Source organism: Puma concolor, chromosome D2 (genome assembly GCF_028749965.1).
Source record: "Puma concolor isolate L17-30 chromosome D2, mPumCon1.1.hap2, whole genome shotgun sequence".
Lineage (NCBI taxonomy): Eukaryota > Metazoa > Chordata > Mammalia > Carnivora > Felidae > Puma > Puma concolor.
Genome location: NC_141677.1, coordinates 54,738,921 through 54,757,068, shown reverse-complemented (window position 1 = coordinate 54,757,068; position 18,148 = coordinate 54,738,921). Strand labels below are relative to the sequence as shown.

The 18,148-nt window shown below is 35.0% G+C and overlaps 1 protein-coding gene across 3 annotated transcripts in view; it reads left to right on the top strand.

Annotated features, from left to right (window-relative positions):
- LOC112854662 (protein FRA10AC1) overlaps positions 1 to 18,148 on the top strand; it is a 38,164-nt gene extending 20,016 nt beyond the window's left edge. For all 3 annotated transcript variants that reach the window (XM_086680399.1, XM_086680397.1, XM_025918216.2), the window contains exons 10-15: positions 769 to 882; positions 2,416 to 2,458; positions 4,969 to 5,087; positions 9,646 to 9,684; positions 15,675 to 15,753; positions 17,979 to 18,148. In XM_086680399.1, coding sequence (XP_086536525.1) covers positions 769 to 882; positions 2,416 to 2,458; positions 4,969 to 5,087; positions 9,646 to 9,684; positions 15,675 to 15,753; positions 17,979 to 18,021 — 437 coding nt within the window. In that variant the 3' untranslated portion in view covers positions 18,022 to 18,148. The remainder of the gene's footprint in view (positions 1 to 768; positions 883 to 2,415; positions 2,459 to 4,968; positions 5,088 to 9,645; positions 9,685 to 15,674; positions 15,754 to 17,978) is intronic.

Below are 18,148 nucleotides of genomic sequence, written 5' to 3'. Positions count from 1 at the left end.
TTTCTTTTTAATGAAAAGTTTAGATTTGTTCCTGTTGGTGCAGATTATTGAGATATAAATTACTTTTTTACTGTACAAATAAAAGGTTCATTCTGTGAAAGGAAATAGTAGTTGGGTAGTTCCTTTCATTTTTTCCTCTTGGATTGTCAGTATCAGTCCTGTTATGCAGAATGTTTTCATACACAGCAGATATGATGTGTTGATTTTAGAGTCAAGTAACTCTAAAACATAGAACATTATTATTCTGCTTAGTCATTTCATCTCAGAGTGCTACCATCTAAAACGTGCTTTAAATGCCATTTTATGCTGGTATTTAAAGTAGATGGCATAATGTTAGAATTTTAATCAAGTTAAAAATTATTATTAAATATTAAAAGGGATTCGCCAACATATAAATACATGTATTATGGAAAATATATTTATTCTTTTAGGGTATTATTGAGGATACTCTTTTAGTACTTCCATTTTCCAAAGTAGAAGATTCCCTAACAGGGAGTTAGTAAAACTCTGATCTAAACAGTTTATCTGTTGAGCAAGAATTCTGTGACTGATTTTTTTTAAATACTTTCTTTAGCTCTTTGATTTAATACTTATTTACACATTTGTTGAGCATACTATAGTTATTACACTCAGTTATTTTTTAATGCTGACTTGCTAGAACTAGAATATATGTATGTTAAATTTCAGGAGTAATTCCAAATTGATATTAATATTCCAGATTAAAATTGTTTCCAACTATCGTAGCTAATATTCCTTTCTTTTTCACAGGCCAGTTTTTCTGTGGAAATAAATGTTGTGAAGAAAAAGAAGATTTGAAGAGTTGGGAAGTTAATTTTGGTTACATTGAACATGGTGAAAAGAGAAATGCACTTGTTAAATTAAGTAAGTTGATTTTAGGTGTTATATAATTGCTTTCTTCAAAGTTTATCTAATTGCTTAGATTTAAAAATATATAGGCTAATTTAAGGTTTAATTAAAAAATTTTAATGTGTCTTTCTGGAAGTGCTCTTTTTTCTGAGAGCTTCCCAAAGTGATAGATAACTTTTGAGGCTAAAATTTTTATGTGGTCACCATTATGGTGACATTTGGGTGAAACAGTTCTTTTTTTTTAAAATTTTTTTTTTTAAACGTTTATTTATTTTTGAGACAGAGAGAGACAGAGCATGAATAGGGGAAGGGCAGAGAGAGAGGGAGACACAGAATCTGAAACAGGCTCCAGGCTCTGAGCTGTCAGCACAGAGCCCGACACGGGGCTCACACTCACAGACCTCGAGATCATGACCTGAGCCGAAGTCAGACGCTTAACCGACTGAGCCACCCAGGCGCCCCTGGGTGAAACAGTTCTAATGACAGATGTAAACCGATAATTTGTAAAGTTAAGACCTCTTCCCATTAACATGAGTATGTCACCAGTGCACAATGAGATGCAGAGTATCAGAAAAGTCAGCATAAAATCTCATGTTACCTAGTAGCCATATTGTTATGGTGTGGACAATAAATACACTCTCTTTGTGTCAATAAGGAAAAAGATTTAGGTGGGCATAACTGTTTGTGACATCAGTCTTAAAATCTTGAGGTTGTACCCCAGAATACAGCAACCTCTTGTAATATGCATGTTTTAGAATCTTTCTTTCTTTCTCCCTTTTTCTTTCTTTCTTTCTCCCTTTTTCTTTTTTCTTTTCTTTTCTTTTTTCTTTTCTTTTCTTTTCTTTTCTTTTCTTTTCTTTTCTTTTCTTTTCTTTTCTTTTCTTTTCTTTTCTTTTCTTTTCTTTTCTTTTCTTTTCTTTTCTTTCTTACTAAGCTACTCTTCTGTGTCAGCTTCTTCTCCTGTCATGTTAATTACCTTACTTAAGTAAACTCCTGGCAGTTTTCTACCCACTCCATATAGAAGTCAAGAATTTCCTCATGTGCTACTTAATGCTCGCCAGTGCAGAAGTCCCTCCTGGAAGTACTCATGGGGACAATTCAGCTGGTGTGAACTGAAATTAAGTATAAGGCAAAAGAAGAGCCCACAACTGGAACTTTTTGAAATGCTCTTTTCTATTTGAAAACTCTTAGAGCACTTCAGACCAAGTGACTATACCCACACTATTGTTATTAGATACTTTTGATGTGAGACACACATTAATGCTGTGTATGAAACAGAGTTTGCTTTTAGAATAAATTGACAGCAGTTTTTTTTAAAGCAACGTTAGAATATTTTCAATTTCTCAAGCATTCTAATACCATTTTTACTGTGCATAGGCATTTTTTGAAGTGGAGAGAATCAGATTTTTTTTTCAGAGTTTTGTTTCCCCTCTTATAGTAAAGGGATATAAGGAAGAATGAGAATGTATGATATTAAAAGTAGAGTAGCACTACAGTTATTCAAATTCAGCCTTTCAGTGGTGTCACTTTTTTATTTTTATTTTTTAGGATTATGCCAAGAATGTTCCTTTAAATTAAATTTTCATCACAGGTAATATTATCTTTTGAAATGCTGTTGTTATTGTTTAGTAGTCTTGTATAGTCACTTACCTGCACTCAGTGTCAAAATGTAGATTTAAGTGGTTGATGGTTTAATTAATTGATTGTGTAGAATGTCTGGGATAGACTGTATACATATACCAGGGAACTGGAAGTTTGCCATGCCTTACTCTAGCCAAGCAGTTTTATTTTTTTATTTATTTATTTTTTTTAATTTTTTTTTTCCAACGTTTATTTATTTTTGGGACAGAGAGAGACAGAGCATGAACGGGGGAGGGGCAGAGAGAGAGAGAGACACAGAATCGGAAACAGGCTCCAGGCTCTGAGCCATCAGCCCAGAGCCCGACGCGGGGCTCGAACTCACGGACCGCGAGATCGTGACCTGGCTGAAGTCGGACGCTTAACCGACTGCGCCACCCAGGCGCCCCAAGCCAAGCAGTTTTAAATATGAAGGCCTGTGCAGGGTGATAGATATTAGAATTTTTAGTTTGGAGTCAGTGTTCAGATGCCATAATATTCTTGGAACTGTATTATAAAGCAGGTCTTCATAAAGTGATTTCATATGTCTCATTTAAACAGTGTTTTATTTGGAGTTTGTCATTCTTACAAGGGATTATATTCCTCTGTTCTCATTTCAAATGTCAAAATCAGGCTCCTGTTGAGTGAGCTAGAATGTGCCTGTCATATTCAGTGGGGGAGGAGTATCCATGTTCTGCAGTATGCAGTGTATATATAAATAAGATCATGGGCTTGGAAATCAGACTCCTGTGTATTTCTCTCAGCTTCTCCACTTACTAGTTGTCTGTTTTAGGCAAGGTACTTAAGCTCTGGGGGGCACCTGGGTGGCTCAGTTAAGCATTAAGCCTCCAGAATTGATTTTGGCTCATGTCATGATCTTATGGTTTATGAGATTGCACTAACAGTGCAGAGCCTGCTTGGGATTCTCTCTCTCTTGCTTCCCCTTCCTCTCCTCCTCCCCTCTTTCAAAATAAATAAATAAGCATTAGAAAAAAAGGTACTTAACCTCTGTAAGACTCAATTTTATCAACTCTAAAAATGAGGATGCTAAGGATACACTAGTGAAAGTGCATGTAAAGTGCTTGACATGGTGCCTGGCATATGGTAGGTCAAGCATAGAGGGGTCCCTGATATTGAGGATGTTCAGACAAAATTGGTGACCTGCCATTATTGTGATGATCACATTTCAGGGCCTGAATAAGGCCCTGAATAAGTTAAAAGTTTAACAATGAGATTCTGCAACTTTATAAAATATATATGTCAGTATATTAAAAAAAATTTTTGACGTTTATTTATTTTTGAGAGACAGAGCACGAGCAGGGGAGGGTCAGAGAGAGAGGGAGACACAGAATCCAAAGCAGGCTCCAGGCTCTGAGCTGTCAGCACAGAGCCCAATGCAGGGCTCAAACCCACGAACCATGAGATCACGACCTGGGCTAAAGTTGGACGCTTAACCGAATGATCCATCCAGGTGCCCCAGTAGATTAAATTTTAAATCAGCTATGCTATGAATGTGCTGTATCTAGTATTTTAGTTGTTAAAAATAAATATTAAATAATTAATAATTTTTAAATTATTCAAATTAGTAGAATTTCTTAGATTACTTAAATAGCCTAACCTTTATTTCCCCTCTCCATCAGTGATACCAGAGGGGTTTTTTTTACCTTGACTTTCGAGCTTCATTTCAAAATTGAAATGATTCTTATGAAAGGCAGAAAGTGATGATTGCCTTAAAAAGTATTATAGCATTTGGTAGAAGTACCTTAATTTGGAAGGTCTGATGAGTAAATTTCTTGAAACTAATCCCCTGTTGTCTCTTCATTCTCCTTCTCGGTCCTAATTTCAGCATTATCACCTTTTCCTATCTAGTGTTTCCTTTCTTAACCAGTTAAAATCAATTGCTTGCCAGCCATGGTACCAACAGCCTTGTAAACATGGCCTAGAAGAGATAAAGCTACAGCAGTAAAAGGACAAATGGTCTAAAGTAGACATTTGAGTTAAAGTAAGCCCCTCCATCCTCATTCCTTTATGCCTTTACTGTATTCCTTTTCTCTTAGCAGAAGAATTTTCTATTTACAGATGATTTGGAACTGTTAGAGTGTTTCTTCTTGTTTTGTGTGTTTTTTCAAAGTATAGGTAGATAGGAATTATGTGGAGGGAAATGACATTTGTTTTTCTAATTTAAAAAATGGCTAAATGATAGAAAACAAGTAGGAAATGAGGAAACTATGATTTATATTTACTAAGGTTTGTATACAGAACTTACAAAAAATAATTTGTCTTAGAGTTTTAGGCTTCCTTCAAAATTGTCTCAATTAATATACTAGCCTGAAATATTTACAGACTCATTTAAGGGTTCCTTATGTAAATTACATTGTAAAAATATGTACTTTAACTGATTTGACTGTTTTGCTCATTGGTTCTTATTTTTCATAAAGGTCAGTTGAAAAAGTTAACTTTAGTTTTATATTGTTCAACATAAAGGAGAAAAGAAGTCAAGTCAAAAAAAAGAAAGGATAAATCCAAAAAAGATCATGAAGAGTCATCACATAAAAAATCCAGATCATCTTCTGTAGAAGAGACGTCTCAGAAAAAAGCAAAAGGTAAAAGGGAATTCAAATATAATACCTACTCACATTTTTAAACATGAAATGTAATCTGCTGTATGTATCAAATGTAGAATTTAATTGGTGAATGTATTTAGATTTCTGTTTTATAGTGGATGAAAGGAAACTGGTTGGGGAATTTAGATAGGAATTTATAGTAATTTACAGGAGTTTCAAAAACAAGTATGGTTTTAATTCATTTTGGGCAGACAGTAATAATGTTGCAAATAGCATTCTCCTTCCTGACTTTGTCTCTTAGACACCTGTTACCTTGGGCAAGTTCCTGAGCTTTTTGAGTTTTACTTTCCTCATGTAAGTAGGGACGATGTGAATAACGGGCTTCTGTGCTGTTTGAGCTTATTGTGGAGAATCAAATAAGAATGTGAGAGGCACTTTGAACATTGTAAAACAGTACATAATCTATAAGTCAGTATAAAATTATGACACTGTGATTTCAATTACCTTGGCCTGTGTGATTTTCTTACTAGCTTATGAGCTTCTTGAAATCATAGAGCTTGATATATATGTGTCCTCAGAACCTAGCATGGTGCTGTTCACATACACTTAGTAAATAATTGTTAAATTCAAATCCATCAATCACTTACTTCTTCCTCAGTAGTCCTTAGGCTCTCTAAGCCTTAATTTCTTCATGTGTAAAATTGTCATGATGGTAGTACCTAGATTATAGGATTGTTCAGAAGTTCAAATGAGATAATGCATATAAGCTGTTAGCACAGTGCTTGGTGCATAGTTAGCTATTATGAAGGTTATTGCTAGTTTATTTTTCAGTCCATAATAGAGTAAACTGGCTATAACTTAGAGTGAATTGAACTTAAATTATGTGGTTAATGGAAGATTACATTAGATTCAGCCAAATGTTAACATAATACTTGGACAGGAGAGGGCTCCCTTGCTCCAGCTATGAAGATTATTAATAGGTTTCATTCTTACATGTATTTTTTTTCTCATGAATCATAACATTTTCAAGCGTATACTATCACCAACTTACAGAGTTGGTGAAATTGATAGATGGTGAGAAGAAAATACTGTTCTGGGGTTTATTGAGAAATGGTATTTGAAGCAGAATTCCTTTTTGTGTCTATCTCAGTCATTTCCAAACTCCAAAATAAATGTTAATAAATGTGAAAATCCTGTTTGTGTTTAAAAAATTGTTTTAAAAATATTTAATGTATCATACTTGAGTTTTGTTAAATTCATTATTATAGTATATAATATTGTATTCACATCATAGTATGATACCATGTTAATCACTATGTATTCCAAATTAAAGAAGAACTAATCCCTACCTTATAAAAACTTGTTTAGTACATTCAAAGCAGACAGTCAGATAGCTGGATACTCAGGATCAAGTATGGGGTTGGAACGCTCGGATTACACATAGATATGCGTGTGATCTTCCTTACAGATGTTTTTCCTGTAGTGTTCCATGTTTTAGTAGATGACATCTCTGTCAGCCTAAAAACTAGTATCATATCTGGAACTTATCCTTGATGCCTTCTTTCTTCTCATTATTTATGTTTAATTTGTTACCAGATCCTGTCAGTTTTACCCCAAGAGTGTATATTTCTCAAGTTCTCTCTACTCTAGTTCAAACCACCATGTTTTCTCATCTAGACCACTGCTGTATTATCCTCACTAGCTCTGCCACTATCTTGCCATCCCTCCTGCCCTCCCCTTAATCCATTCTCCATAAAGCAGTGATTTCCTATTTTTCTTAGGATATAATCAAAACCTGCATAAAACCCAGAGGCTTTATATGATCCAGCATACAAAACTTGTGGTTCTCACCATGCTTCACCTCACTTTCATACTCCACTTTCACAGCCTTTCAGTTTCTAGACAATGCCAAACTTCTTTCCATTGAGAGGCTACATAGATGCTGCTTCCTCTCTTTCTAACCCCTCCCCCCACCACCAGATGCCATCCTAACTCATCCTCCAGGTCTAAGCTTAAATGTCACTTCCTTAGGGATCCTTTCCTGATTCCATCCCTGACCATGAATTTAAATTAATACTTCTAATTATAATACCATCAACATTATAGACCTGGAACTTTTCTCATTACATATATGACAGTTATATAAAAGCCCCAGAAGGCAAGGGTTCTGTCTGCTGTGTTCATTGCTGTATCCCAGCACCCCACTAGCACATGTAAGGTGTAAGAAAGAAAGAATGAGAAAATGAAAGACTTTGAAGATTGTTTTGGGACAACTTCAGGGAAAGAGAACCAAGGCAGAGTAGAATTGAGAGATGTGTTTCGTATTTAGTCTTTATTCAGAGCCCCTGATAGCATAAAATATAGTTACTTTTTTTCAACCTCTGTGGAATAGAGCAGAAAATTACAGCATTTTAGCAAACTTAGGAAAACCATGTGGAACTCTGCAATATCTTTGTATCTGGGATCATCTGGAACTAGCTTGATTTTTATGTGATACTTTATAGCCAGACCACCTTAATTTGGCCCAAACTTGCATAATAATAAATGCTTAATATCTCAGCCTCATTTTGAACTGTTGACAAAACTTCTTCAAAACAATCTACTTTCTTGATTTTCTTCCTGTCTTTCTGGCCTTTCCTCCACCTCTTGATTATAGGTCCTCCTCAGTCATACCCTTAGGTGTTGGGGTTGCCTAGGGCTCTTACATGATTTATCTTCTTTCTCTATGTTCTCCCTTTGTGGTCCCATTGATTCCCGTAGTGTCAGATTACTATCATACAAAATGTTAAGTAAGTGGATAGATGGATGGATAATTGGATAGCTAGATGGTTGAGTCAATGGATAGAGAAAAAAATCTAAAAGAGATCCATAGCTTGACTTTGAGGACCAGTCTGCTTTGGCAGGTCTGAGCAGAACATGGTACTTAGGTAGAGTGTCTTGGCAGAAAGTTGAAGATATTACCCCTCCCCCACTACCAGTCAATCCCTAAGCTCACTTTCTTGGGAAGGCCTTTCCTGGCACCCTTCACCCCACTCCTCCAAGCAAGGTTAGGTCCCTATTAAACATTTCAGTAGCACCATGCACTTCTCCTTTGGACATACATATCACCCTTGGAATAATGTGTTTTCTGTTAAGGAAGGGGCCATGTAACTTATTTAATTCTTTATCCAATTTCTAAGCACAGTGCTTTCTCCATATACTAGGTGTTCAATAAATGTTAGGGGAGTGAGTAAATCGGTGAAACAGTTCTCAACGTTGAAGGGAACATCAGAGATCCCAGCCCTGGGATCATGAGCAAAAAGATACTCTGTGGTTTTCTTTTCAAAATATGGTCCTTTGGTATTGTCATCTCTTGGGAGCATGTTAGAAATGCACAGTCTCGGACCCTTCCTGATCTCCTGAATTACAAGTACACTTAAGTTCCGGGATGATTCATAGCCGCCATAAAGTTTGAGATGTACTGCTCTATATCAGGTACTTGTTCTGCTTTTACTTTGACACCTTCAGGGAAGAACTGCCCAAAATATTCTTTTACATTTCAGTTAGTTGTAATTGTTAGCAGATTTCTCCTTAACTAATTTAGCCCAAACCTACAATTTCTTACCTTTGGTTCCAGTTATGTCCTTAGGCCTCCAAAGTAAGCTAACCTCTTTTTGTACCTATAGACATTTGGAACCTGGTACTGTGTTCCTCATATGACAGAGAAGAATTATTTCATTTGTCACCAGCTTAGCTATGTTTTTATTTGCTTTCTGATAAGTAGGAAATAGGAGTGAAGAAACAATAACCTAAAAAAGAAAAGAAAAGAAACAATAACCTAAAGTGGTTACCACAGTCCAGGCCTTGGCTTCCTGTGGAGTCTTTACCCTGTGGTTGTGACACCCTCTTCATTGGGCCTGAAAGGGGCTATTTATGCATCAGCTTTGGCTTATGAGATCTTTGATCCAAGGAGGTTAGAGGGATTGTTGCTCTCCATCTGTTATCTGTCATTTTCTGATTTATCAGTCTTCAGAATTATTTCCCCTCTGGTCTTACTGCAAAAGATTCTATAGAGTTATGATTTTTAAAAATTGTGCTAGTAGATTTTTAGTACTTTTTGCTTTCTGTTTCCCTCACTGGATGACTATTGTAGAAATGAAAATGTTTGTTTTATGTAGTAATATTTTGTGTGAATTTTAGTTACTAAGAATTCTCATCTGTATATGAAAAAGTATTGTGAAAACTGAGTATTTGTAAACTGCTTTCAAATGTTGAACATCTCTATTGATAAAATATGATTATGTTGCAGCTAATCTGCGAGGGTTTTTTTTTTTTTTGCAACATGAATTCATGTTTTTTGTTTTTTTTTTTAAAGGTGTTTATTATTTTTTTAAGCTTTGTGCTGTATATTTCAGGCATAAAATACCTCTACCTAAAAGACTCTAACATTTTAATTAGAGAGATAAGTCTGAGAAACATGAAAGATTAGAAGACAGTAAGGTGCTTTTCTGTAAGAGTTTAAAGTAAACCAGGCTCTTGGGAAGAATTCTGGTCACAGGTATAACTGTTACACTGTTGCAGAATGATTTTTAAAAAAGCAATGCTGTTTTCTTTTCAGGGCATTCATCCTCAAAGAAATCAGAAAATTCTGTGAACAGTAAGTATTTAGCACTTCTTTATTTAACACAAATATATAGATTCAAGTGATTTGCAGTTTGGGTTTCCCATCAGTTGTGACTTGCTCATATGTATATTATTTTTTGGTTTTGTACTATGTGAGAAAAATCATAGAAGAAGTGCTAGAAGTGTATGATTTTTCCCCCAGTTTTAAACATTTTAAAGTTTCTTATTTTAAAATGGAAGAGCATAAAATTTTGTTCAGTAAATATAATGGATACACACTTTGATTTCACAGCATGGAATATGAAGGAAGAAAAACAGATGAGGTTGGAATGGAAAAAGAATTGGGAAAGTAGATTAAGACTTAAGAAATGTCACTTATAGGGGCACCTGGGTGGCTCAGTCAGTTAAGCGTTCCACTTTGGCTCAGGTCATGATCTCACGGTTTGTGAATTCAAGCCCTGCGTCAGGCTCTGTGCTGACAGCTCAGAACCTGGAGCCTGCTTCGGGTTCTGTGTCTCCCTCTCTCTCTGCCCCTTTCCCTCTCACGCTCTCTCTCTCTCAAAAATAAACAAACATTAAAAAAAAAAAGTCACTTACATTGTACGAGACTGAATTATCTCCGTTATCTTGTGGTTTTGACTGATCAGGTGAAATGTGTGGTTTGTGTATGGAAAGTAGAATTTGGCAGCTGGTTACTACTGATTCGTTTTTTAATAAGTACAGTGGTTTTCACCAAATTGTATCAAACCAGATTGGATTTCATTGAATATTTGCCACAAATTTTATTGTTCTTTCCCCACAACATTCCAAAAAACATTCAAATGACTTACAGATATATATACAATAAAATAAGATTTTTAAAAGTGATATCAGAATAATGGAAAAACAAGATAGAATAGCAAAATAAAGCTAGACACATGTTTACCAAAAAGCCCTGCATAATTGCAAAGGTAGATCACACATTTGTCACTCTTCTTCCATACAACCAAACCAAATAAGGAAGCCACCAGTAGAATGATTAATTGTACCCATATAATCACACACAGTGTGTTCATCTTTTTCTAGGCTGAGTTCTGAGAGTGAGTAGACTCTCCTATAGATTCATAAAAGGGGCGTCCATCTGTGATGTAACAAACAGTAGACTTGCATCTCAGTAGTAATACAGTGTCAAATTTCTTAAAAGACATTGCAGTAGGGTTAGTGTAGTTCAATAGCATATCTAATTCATTTAGGCCTATTTTATAGAAATTCAGAAATTTGAGACTTGTAGGCTTAGAAATTTATAAACTTAAGAGTTAAGTTTTTTCTGATTTAAAGTAATACATATTACTGTGACAAAATCAGTAAAAGTAATTACTCCAAATCCCGCCTTTCAAATAGAAATATTACTAGTATTTTAATTCTTTTTTTTTTTAAAGTTTATTTCTTTATTTTTGAGAGAGAGAGAGAGAGTGAGCAGCAGAGGGGCAGAGAGGGAGAGAGAGAATTCCAGGTGGGGCTCCACGCTCTCAATGCAGAACCTGACACGGGGCTCGAACTCACAAACTGTGAGATGATGACCTGAGCAGAAATCAAGACTCAGATGCTTGAGTCTTGGCAGGCTGAGCCACCCAGGCACCCCTTAATATAATTCTGAAGGAGAATTTTTTTTTTTTTTTTAAATTTTTTTTTTCAACGTTTTTATTTATTTTTGGGACAGAGAGAGACAGAGCATGAACGGGGGAGGGGCAGAGAGAGAGGGAGACACAGAATCGGAAACAGGCTCCAGGCTCCGAGCCACCAGCCCAGAGCCCGACGCGGGGCTCGAACTCACGGACCGCGAGATCGTGACCTGGCTGAAGTCGGACACTTAACCGACTGCGCCACCCAGGCGCCCCTGAAGGAGAATTTTTAAGTGGCCAGTAATCAGAAATTTTGCACTGGGAAAAATAGAAGATATTTACTGTTTAAACATTTAATGGAGAGGGAAGTGTCAGTGGAGGCATTCCTCTAGTTTAGGAATACAACATACATCTTATAAATTAGTTTGCTGATACCTGTTTTGTTTTCAGCATATTTGAAGTGTCCTAAAGCACTGATCTTTGTTTCTACCCACATAAATCCTCATTGATGTGTAGCCCCTTTTCCTAAATTAGGTAAAGTATAGTAACAGTTTCTAGAACGTAGCCAGGCTTGATACTGAAAGACTTCTGCTATCTGGGGAGGAAGTAGTGTGTATATATCTATATCTATATATCTATATATCTATATCTATATTTATGTATACATATACATGTATATGTCTATATAGAGAGATATATAGATATATGGGACATATATATATCTCTCTATATATAGATATATATAGATTTATACATACACACACACACATATGTATATATACACACACACACACTATCTTTCATTTTCACTTGGATAATGTTTAGTTACTTTTACTGCTATTTAATATATGGATTATTAAAACCAAATCCATGAAGAAAAACCCAATTTCTCTGGGGAAAAAGAATTTTAACTTGCATTTGTTGATTATTTATTCTGTCAGCCACAATGGCAAGTGGTTTAGTTGTGTTACCTCATTTAATCTTAATAATGGGCATATAATAGCCCATTTTGCAGACAGAAGAACCAAGACCCAGAGATTTTACATAAATTGCCTAAGATCTAGTTGTTGTTTAATAGCAGATCTGGGATTAAACCCAGACTTATAACTCTACAAAGTCTACGCCCTTTTACCTGTATCATCAATAACTATTCATCAGTGAATCAAATGTAAGTCCACTCTTTATACCCCAATTTTGGCAGATACATTCCACAAATCTATATTAAATGATTTGATCTGTGTCTTAGTTCTATCTGTAAAATGGATATAAAGAAACTTAACTTTGTTTTTTTATTATCAGAGCCAAATGAGACAATATACATGTAAAGCATGTGTCCAACACAAAGTTAACTTCTTGATAACCTATAGCTATTATTGTTGTTCAGGAAAAGAAAGAAAACCAGACATTAAACAGATTCTGTGTTTTGTTCTCTAAAATCGATCAAATCAAAAGTTAAGTCTATAAAAGTTTGACCTATCCATTATGTTATCATAAGTGGAGACTTGCCACTTCTTCAGTAAGCCCAAGTTATTTAGTTATCATAATATCCAGAAGAACCAAGATGACAGATCTGTTTTCATTATTCAGACATATAGGGAAAATTGTATGCAGTTTGTACCACATTCTAAAAGGAACATTGAAAACCAAGAGATTTTCTCATTGAGAGAACTTGAAATTGTCATAGGAAGAAGGTTGAAGGAACTATACATGTTTAGTTTGGAGAAAAGTGAAGGGTTGGGAGAGAAGGGATAAGGAGTTAGACATGGAAACTGTAGATGTTTGTAAAACTGCTTTTGTGTAGACTTATTTTTGGTGAGTATTTGACAGAACTAGAGTCTATGGATAAAAATTGCCCAGAGACAGATTTTTGCCTTAATTTAAGGAAAAACTTCTCAATTAGAAATATCTGAAGAAAGCAATGGGGGAATGGGCTGCTTCAGGAAGTAGTGAGGTGTTTAAGCATAGATTGGACAGCCACTTGTTTGGGGAGATACTGCAGTAAGAGATTGGATCATTGGATAACACCTAGATTAAAGACCTCTAAGATCCCATACAGAGAGTCAGTGATTTATATTTTGATACTCACTTGGTAATAACGGCTGCGTAGATTTGACACTGATACAAGAGTACCATTTTGTATTGCCTGTTCTCTTGTTATTTCCTTAGCAGTGCCCCTTCCACCTCGGGCAGGCTGTATCAGTTACCATAGGAATGGTTTCTAGTTACTGCCACTCTCAGGGAACTAGAATATTATAGATTCACAGGGTTGCACTTAAAGGTCATATAGTCCAGTCTTCTGGATTTGATTCTCTAATAATATTTGGTCACTTTTTTAGCTTGTGATCTTTCAAAGAAAGTTATTTTATAATACTCTAAACTGATTTGCTCTTTTAGCAAAAAACTGGATTGTCTGGTATCATAAAACTGGTATAGGAAAGCTGGCCTATGGGAAGTACTCGACAGGGAAATTAGCTGCCCATTTTCAAAGTCCTTGTAGGTTTTGTTCTCTGACATCATTAACAGGGTAACACTGTAGTGTTAACTGTTAGGCCTGACTGGTTTTTCTGTGCTTTCTTTATCTCATGTTAGTGAGTTTTCATAAAAATAAAAAATAAGAGTAGAAGACTTTTATTCTCTTTTCTCTCATATTTGGTTTGGGACACTGGCAGTTTCAGTGCTGGTTGTAATTGAGTGGGAATCTTGTTCCCAAGGCTTTATAATTTTGTCATCTTTATTGTCTTTGTATGTAGATCATTAAAAGTACAACCCCTTTCCCCCCCCCCCTTTTTTTTTTTTTTTACCATTTTTGTCAGAATTTGTGCCAGAATAGATTTCAGTTAGAACCGAAGTTCAGATATACATATTGATTCATGGATCAAAGTCCAGCAGGTAAAAGGCTAAAACCACTGTGGCAGATCAATGCTGTTTTATTTTTGTGTGTTAACTAAGGGACATTCTGTATTGACAGGCCAAATTTGTGTCAGTTCATTTTAAGACCAACTTATTGGAGAGGAACTATTTGTTTGCTATTAAAATTACTTTACAACATATACTTTTATTGTATTTTTCAGTATTTGATAATTTTTAGTTCACCAATATAGGGGGATTTACAAGAAACATGTCTATTTTGTTATATTTTAAAAATAGAGTATATTCATTGTTTTGATTGATTTTTAAGGCAATACATGATCACTGTTTAAAATATAAAATATTTGGGGAGCACCTGGGTGGCTCAGTCGGTTAAGCGTCCGACTCCAGCTTGGGTCTTGATCTCACAGCTCGTGGGTTCAAGCCCTGTGTCAGGCTCTGTGCTGACAGCTCGGAGCCTGGGGCCTGCTTCCGATTCTGTGTCTCCCTCTCTCTCTGCCCCTGCCCTGTTCATGCTCTGACATTCTGTCTCCCTCAAAAATAAATAAACATTTAAAAAAAAATTTTTTTTAATATAAAATATTCGGAAATGCTTAAAGTAGAAAGTATCCCAGGCCCACAGGTAATGTAATGACTGTTAAGTTTCGTTGGACCTTACAAACTTACAGTATATGTAACTACAAATTGGATTATACCATGCATGCTTTCTGTAACTTTTAAGAAACTTGATATAGCACAGATGTTTTTCCATGGTCATACATATAGATATACTAAGGTTTTTTTTAAAAGTTGTATAGTATTAATTTAACCAATCCTTAATCCCTAACTGGTGAGGATATAGGTTGTTTTCTTTTGTTGTTATAATGAACATCTTTGTACATGTATCTCAGGTGCTTATTTATTCTAAGTAAATAGTTAAATTCTTAAAAGCAGCATTGCTGGTCAAAGTGTATGTACATTTTAAACTGATCTATATTGCTAGATTTTCCTCAAGAAAAAGGTTTATAGAAATTTTACTCCAGCAATGTATTAGTATGCTTGTTTCTTTGAAACAGCTTCTTCTAATTAATTTAATCAGCATTAATTTTTAAGAGTGTCTGACAATATTTTTTCATAATTTAACTAACTTGTCCTACACACTAGTTCAATTCTTCAGGTCATGATCCTAATGTAAATAAACTCTCTACAAAATTCTTAACCTGCGTGTCCTTTGTATGCTGATAGAAAGAAGAAACTAAAGCGAAGACAATTATATTTCAAGAGATCATTCCTTTATAAGAGTTAATATTGGAATCACTACTTTAACTCAGTGTAACTTAGGGAAATTTCCCTTGAGACTTTCCTTGGTCTTTTTGCTGAGACTCTGGTATATCTCAGCTTATTTATTTATTTTTAAAAAGAATGTTATTGGTCTGGAAGAGTGAATTACATATTCAGAGCCACAAACGTTGAAGCTAAATTGCAGTTAACTCTGAAGTTAATTAATTGCATTGGTGGGTAGTTCAAAACATGTTTTAAATAAAACACATTTTAAAAATCTCTTTTAAATGAACAGGAAATTCTGATGAAGATGAAGGTACTTCAGAATCTGAACTTTGGAAGGGCCCCCTACCAGAGACAGATGAAAAATCACAGTGAGTCCTGATATTAACAGATAATGCATACCCTTTACATCAGTTAGGAAGCTGCAGCCACAGCCATTCTTGATAACAATTAATGAAAAAGCTCAGCATCATGAATGTCTGTTTAATTCCAAGGACTCTCTAGTCTGGTAAGATCAGAGTTTAATTCTAGTCATTGCTTATGGCCATAGACAGCTAACTTGTCCAGCTTCCTCTCTGTCAGTAAATTTTTCTTCAGCTCACCTTGACAGATGGCCCTCTGGTCTTTGCTTAGAATCCATCAGAGAAGGGTTGTTTACTAGTTCCAGAGCAGCCTATTCATGATATTCTGATTATCATAAACCTGTACAGGGGAGCTCCTTGAAGATACGGATGGGTAAATTTCCAACAGCCACCTTAGCGCCCAAAGACAGATAATTCAGTGTGTACGTTGTTATCTGCTTTGGGTTGGAAGAGCTATCTGGGTATGGGCTGGGATGTTATCAGCTCTTGTCATATACTGGGAAGTTCAGCACCAGAGCTTTCTCTCCTAAAAGAGGGTAAAATAATACCTACTGCATAGAATTTATTGTGAAGATTTAATGAAATAAAGAATGTAAAGCACTTTGTGCCATACCTACAAATCTAAGCGCTCAATAAATTTTAATCCCATTTTGTTAGTCTTTAGGCATGTTGGTTCTTAATGGAAAAACAATGAACGAATCATTATTCACTAATTTAAGCTGATTACAAAACATCTTGCCAATTATGATATGTTCCCAGTGTAATAGAATTCAAGTGTATTGGAAAGAGTTTTTGTTAAATAAGATTACTTTTATTCTGTGACCTTAACTTTTTTTTCCAGCCAAATAAACAATTGCTACATGTAAAAGTTATTGCTATAAATAAAATATTGCTATCCTAGTCAAACTATTGACTAAACTTTCAACCGTGTAACTTCCCTTTGAAGAGCTTTATAGCTGAAAGTGATTAGGCTAGGTCTTAGGATCAGCTCACCTTTTTAGGCAATGAAGATACTTGAGTAAATCCTAAGAAGGCTTTCATAATCCAGAACTCTTTGTGACCTCATAAATACTTGACATTGATCAAGTACTCAACATCTAACTCTAACAGAGATTCAGCTAATTTCCCATATTTAAGTTTTGACTACAATTTGTAAATTTTTACTGCATTTTGCTGTCATGCTGGGGAAAAAGGGACAACAGCGATGGGGAGTGCCAAATTGCAGATAATTCTTAAATCAACTTTAGCTGATTCTGTTTTTTTTTTTTTTTTTTTTTATTAATTCGAACATGGTGTAATAGCTTTTTGCATTCACAAGTATTTAAAATCAAATGATGAAGGCCCATTGTGAATCCCTGATCTAGAAGAACTTTTCTGAAGAGACTGGTAGACTGGTGACTTTCCAGTTTGATTGCCTGTCTCAGAAAGAAAAAAGCAGATGTGTATACATTTAATCCTCATAGCACCTCTGTGAGGAAATATAACATCCTCTATTGCACAGATAAGGAGACTGAGCCCAGAGAAGTTAAGTAACCTGCTGTTACTAGCTAGTAAGTGACCGAACTGGAACTTAAATACCATCTGACTTGAAAACCTGTACATTTTCCTTCATCACTCTGGTTCCAAACATTAATTTTGTACTTGACAGTTTTCATAGTATTTTAACAATTTAATATCTCCTTTCAGACTTCAATTCTTTGTGTTAGACATGATTTTTACAGCTACAAATATATATTGACTATTCTCAGAGCAATAAAAACCTATAGCCTAAGCAGATTTTTCCCATTCCTAAGAGCAAGGCATGTATTTTGCTGAAAATAGTTTTCTTTTTCATTCATTTCTTGATCAGACTATAATTTGAAATGAGAATGAACAGAGAAACTATAAAGTCAACCAAAAAAGTAAAGAGAAGCAATAACATTTTATAAAGTATGCACTTTAAAGTAAAATCTTAGGTAATAAATACATTTAGGGGGAGGTGGCTACATATGAAACACTTTATATTTAATCAGTCTGGGTATAATTATGATTATTCAAAAAGTTAAGAATTATTTGATGGCTGAATCATGAAATACATTGATATATAGAAGAATCAGCAAATTACATTGAGTGAAAATATTTTATTTTCATTAAATTTTATGTCATTTATTTCATTTTATTTTCATTAATTATTTCACCTAATAATTTCTTTTCTGTTGGTTTTAATCAATATGTATACTTTTTCTTTTAAATAGAGAAGAGGAATTTGATGACTATTTTCAAGATTTATTTCTGTGAGATGGAAGAGAGAAGCCTACGTTCCTTAATGTGAAAGTGCACTTTGAAACTCTCCACAACAATGTCATCTACAGGTTGCAGCTTGAGTGGTTTATCTTTGGAAATAAAAATCCAACTACTGTCAGGA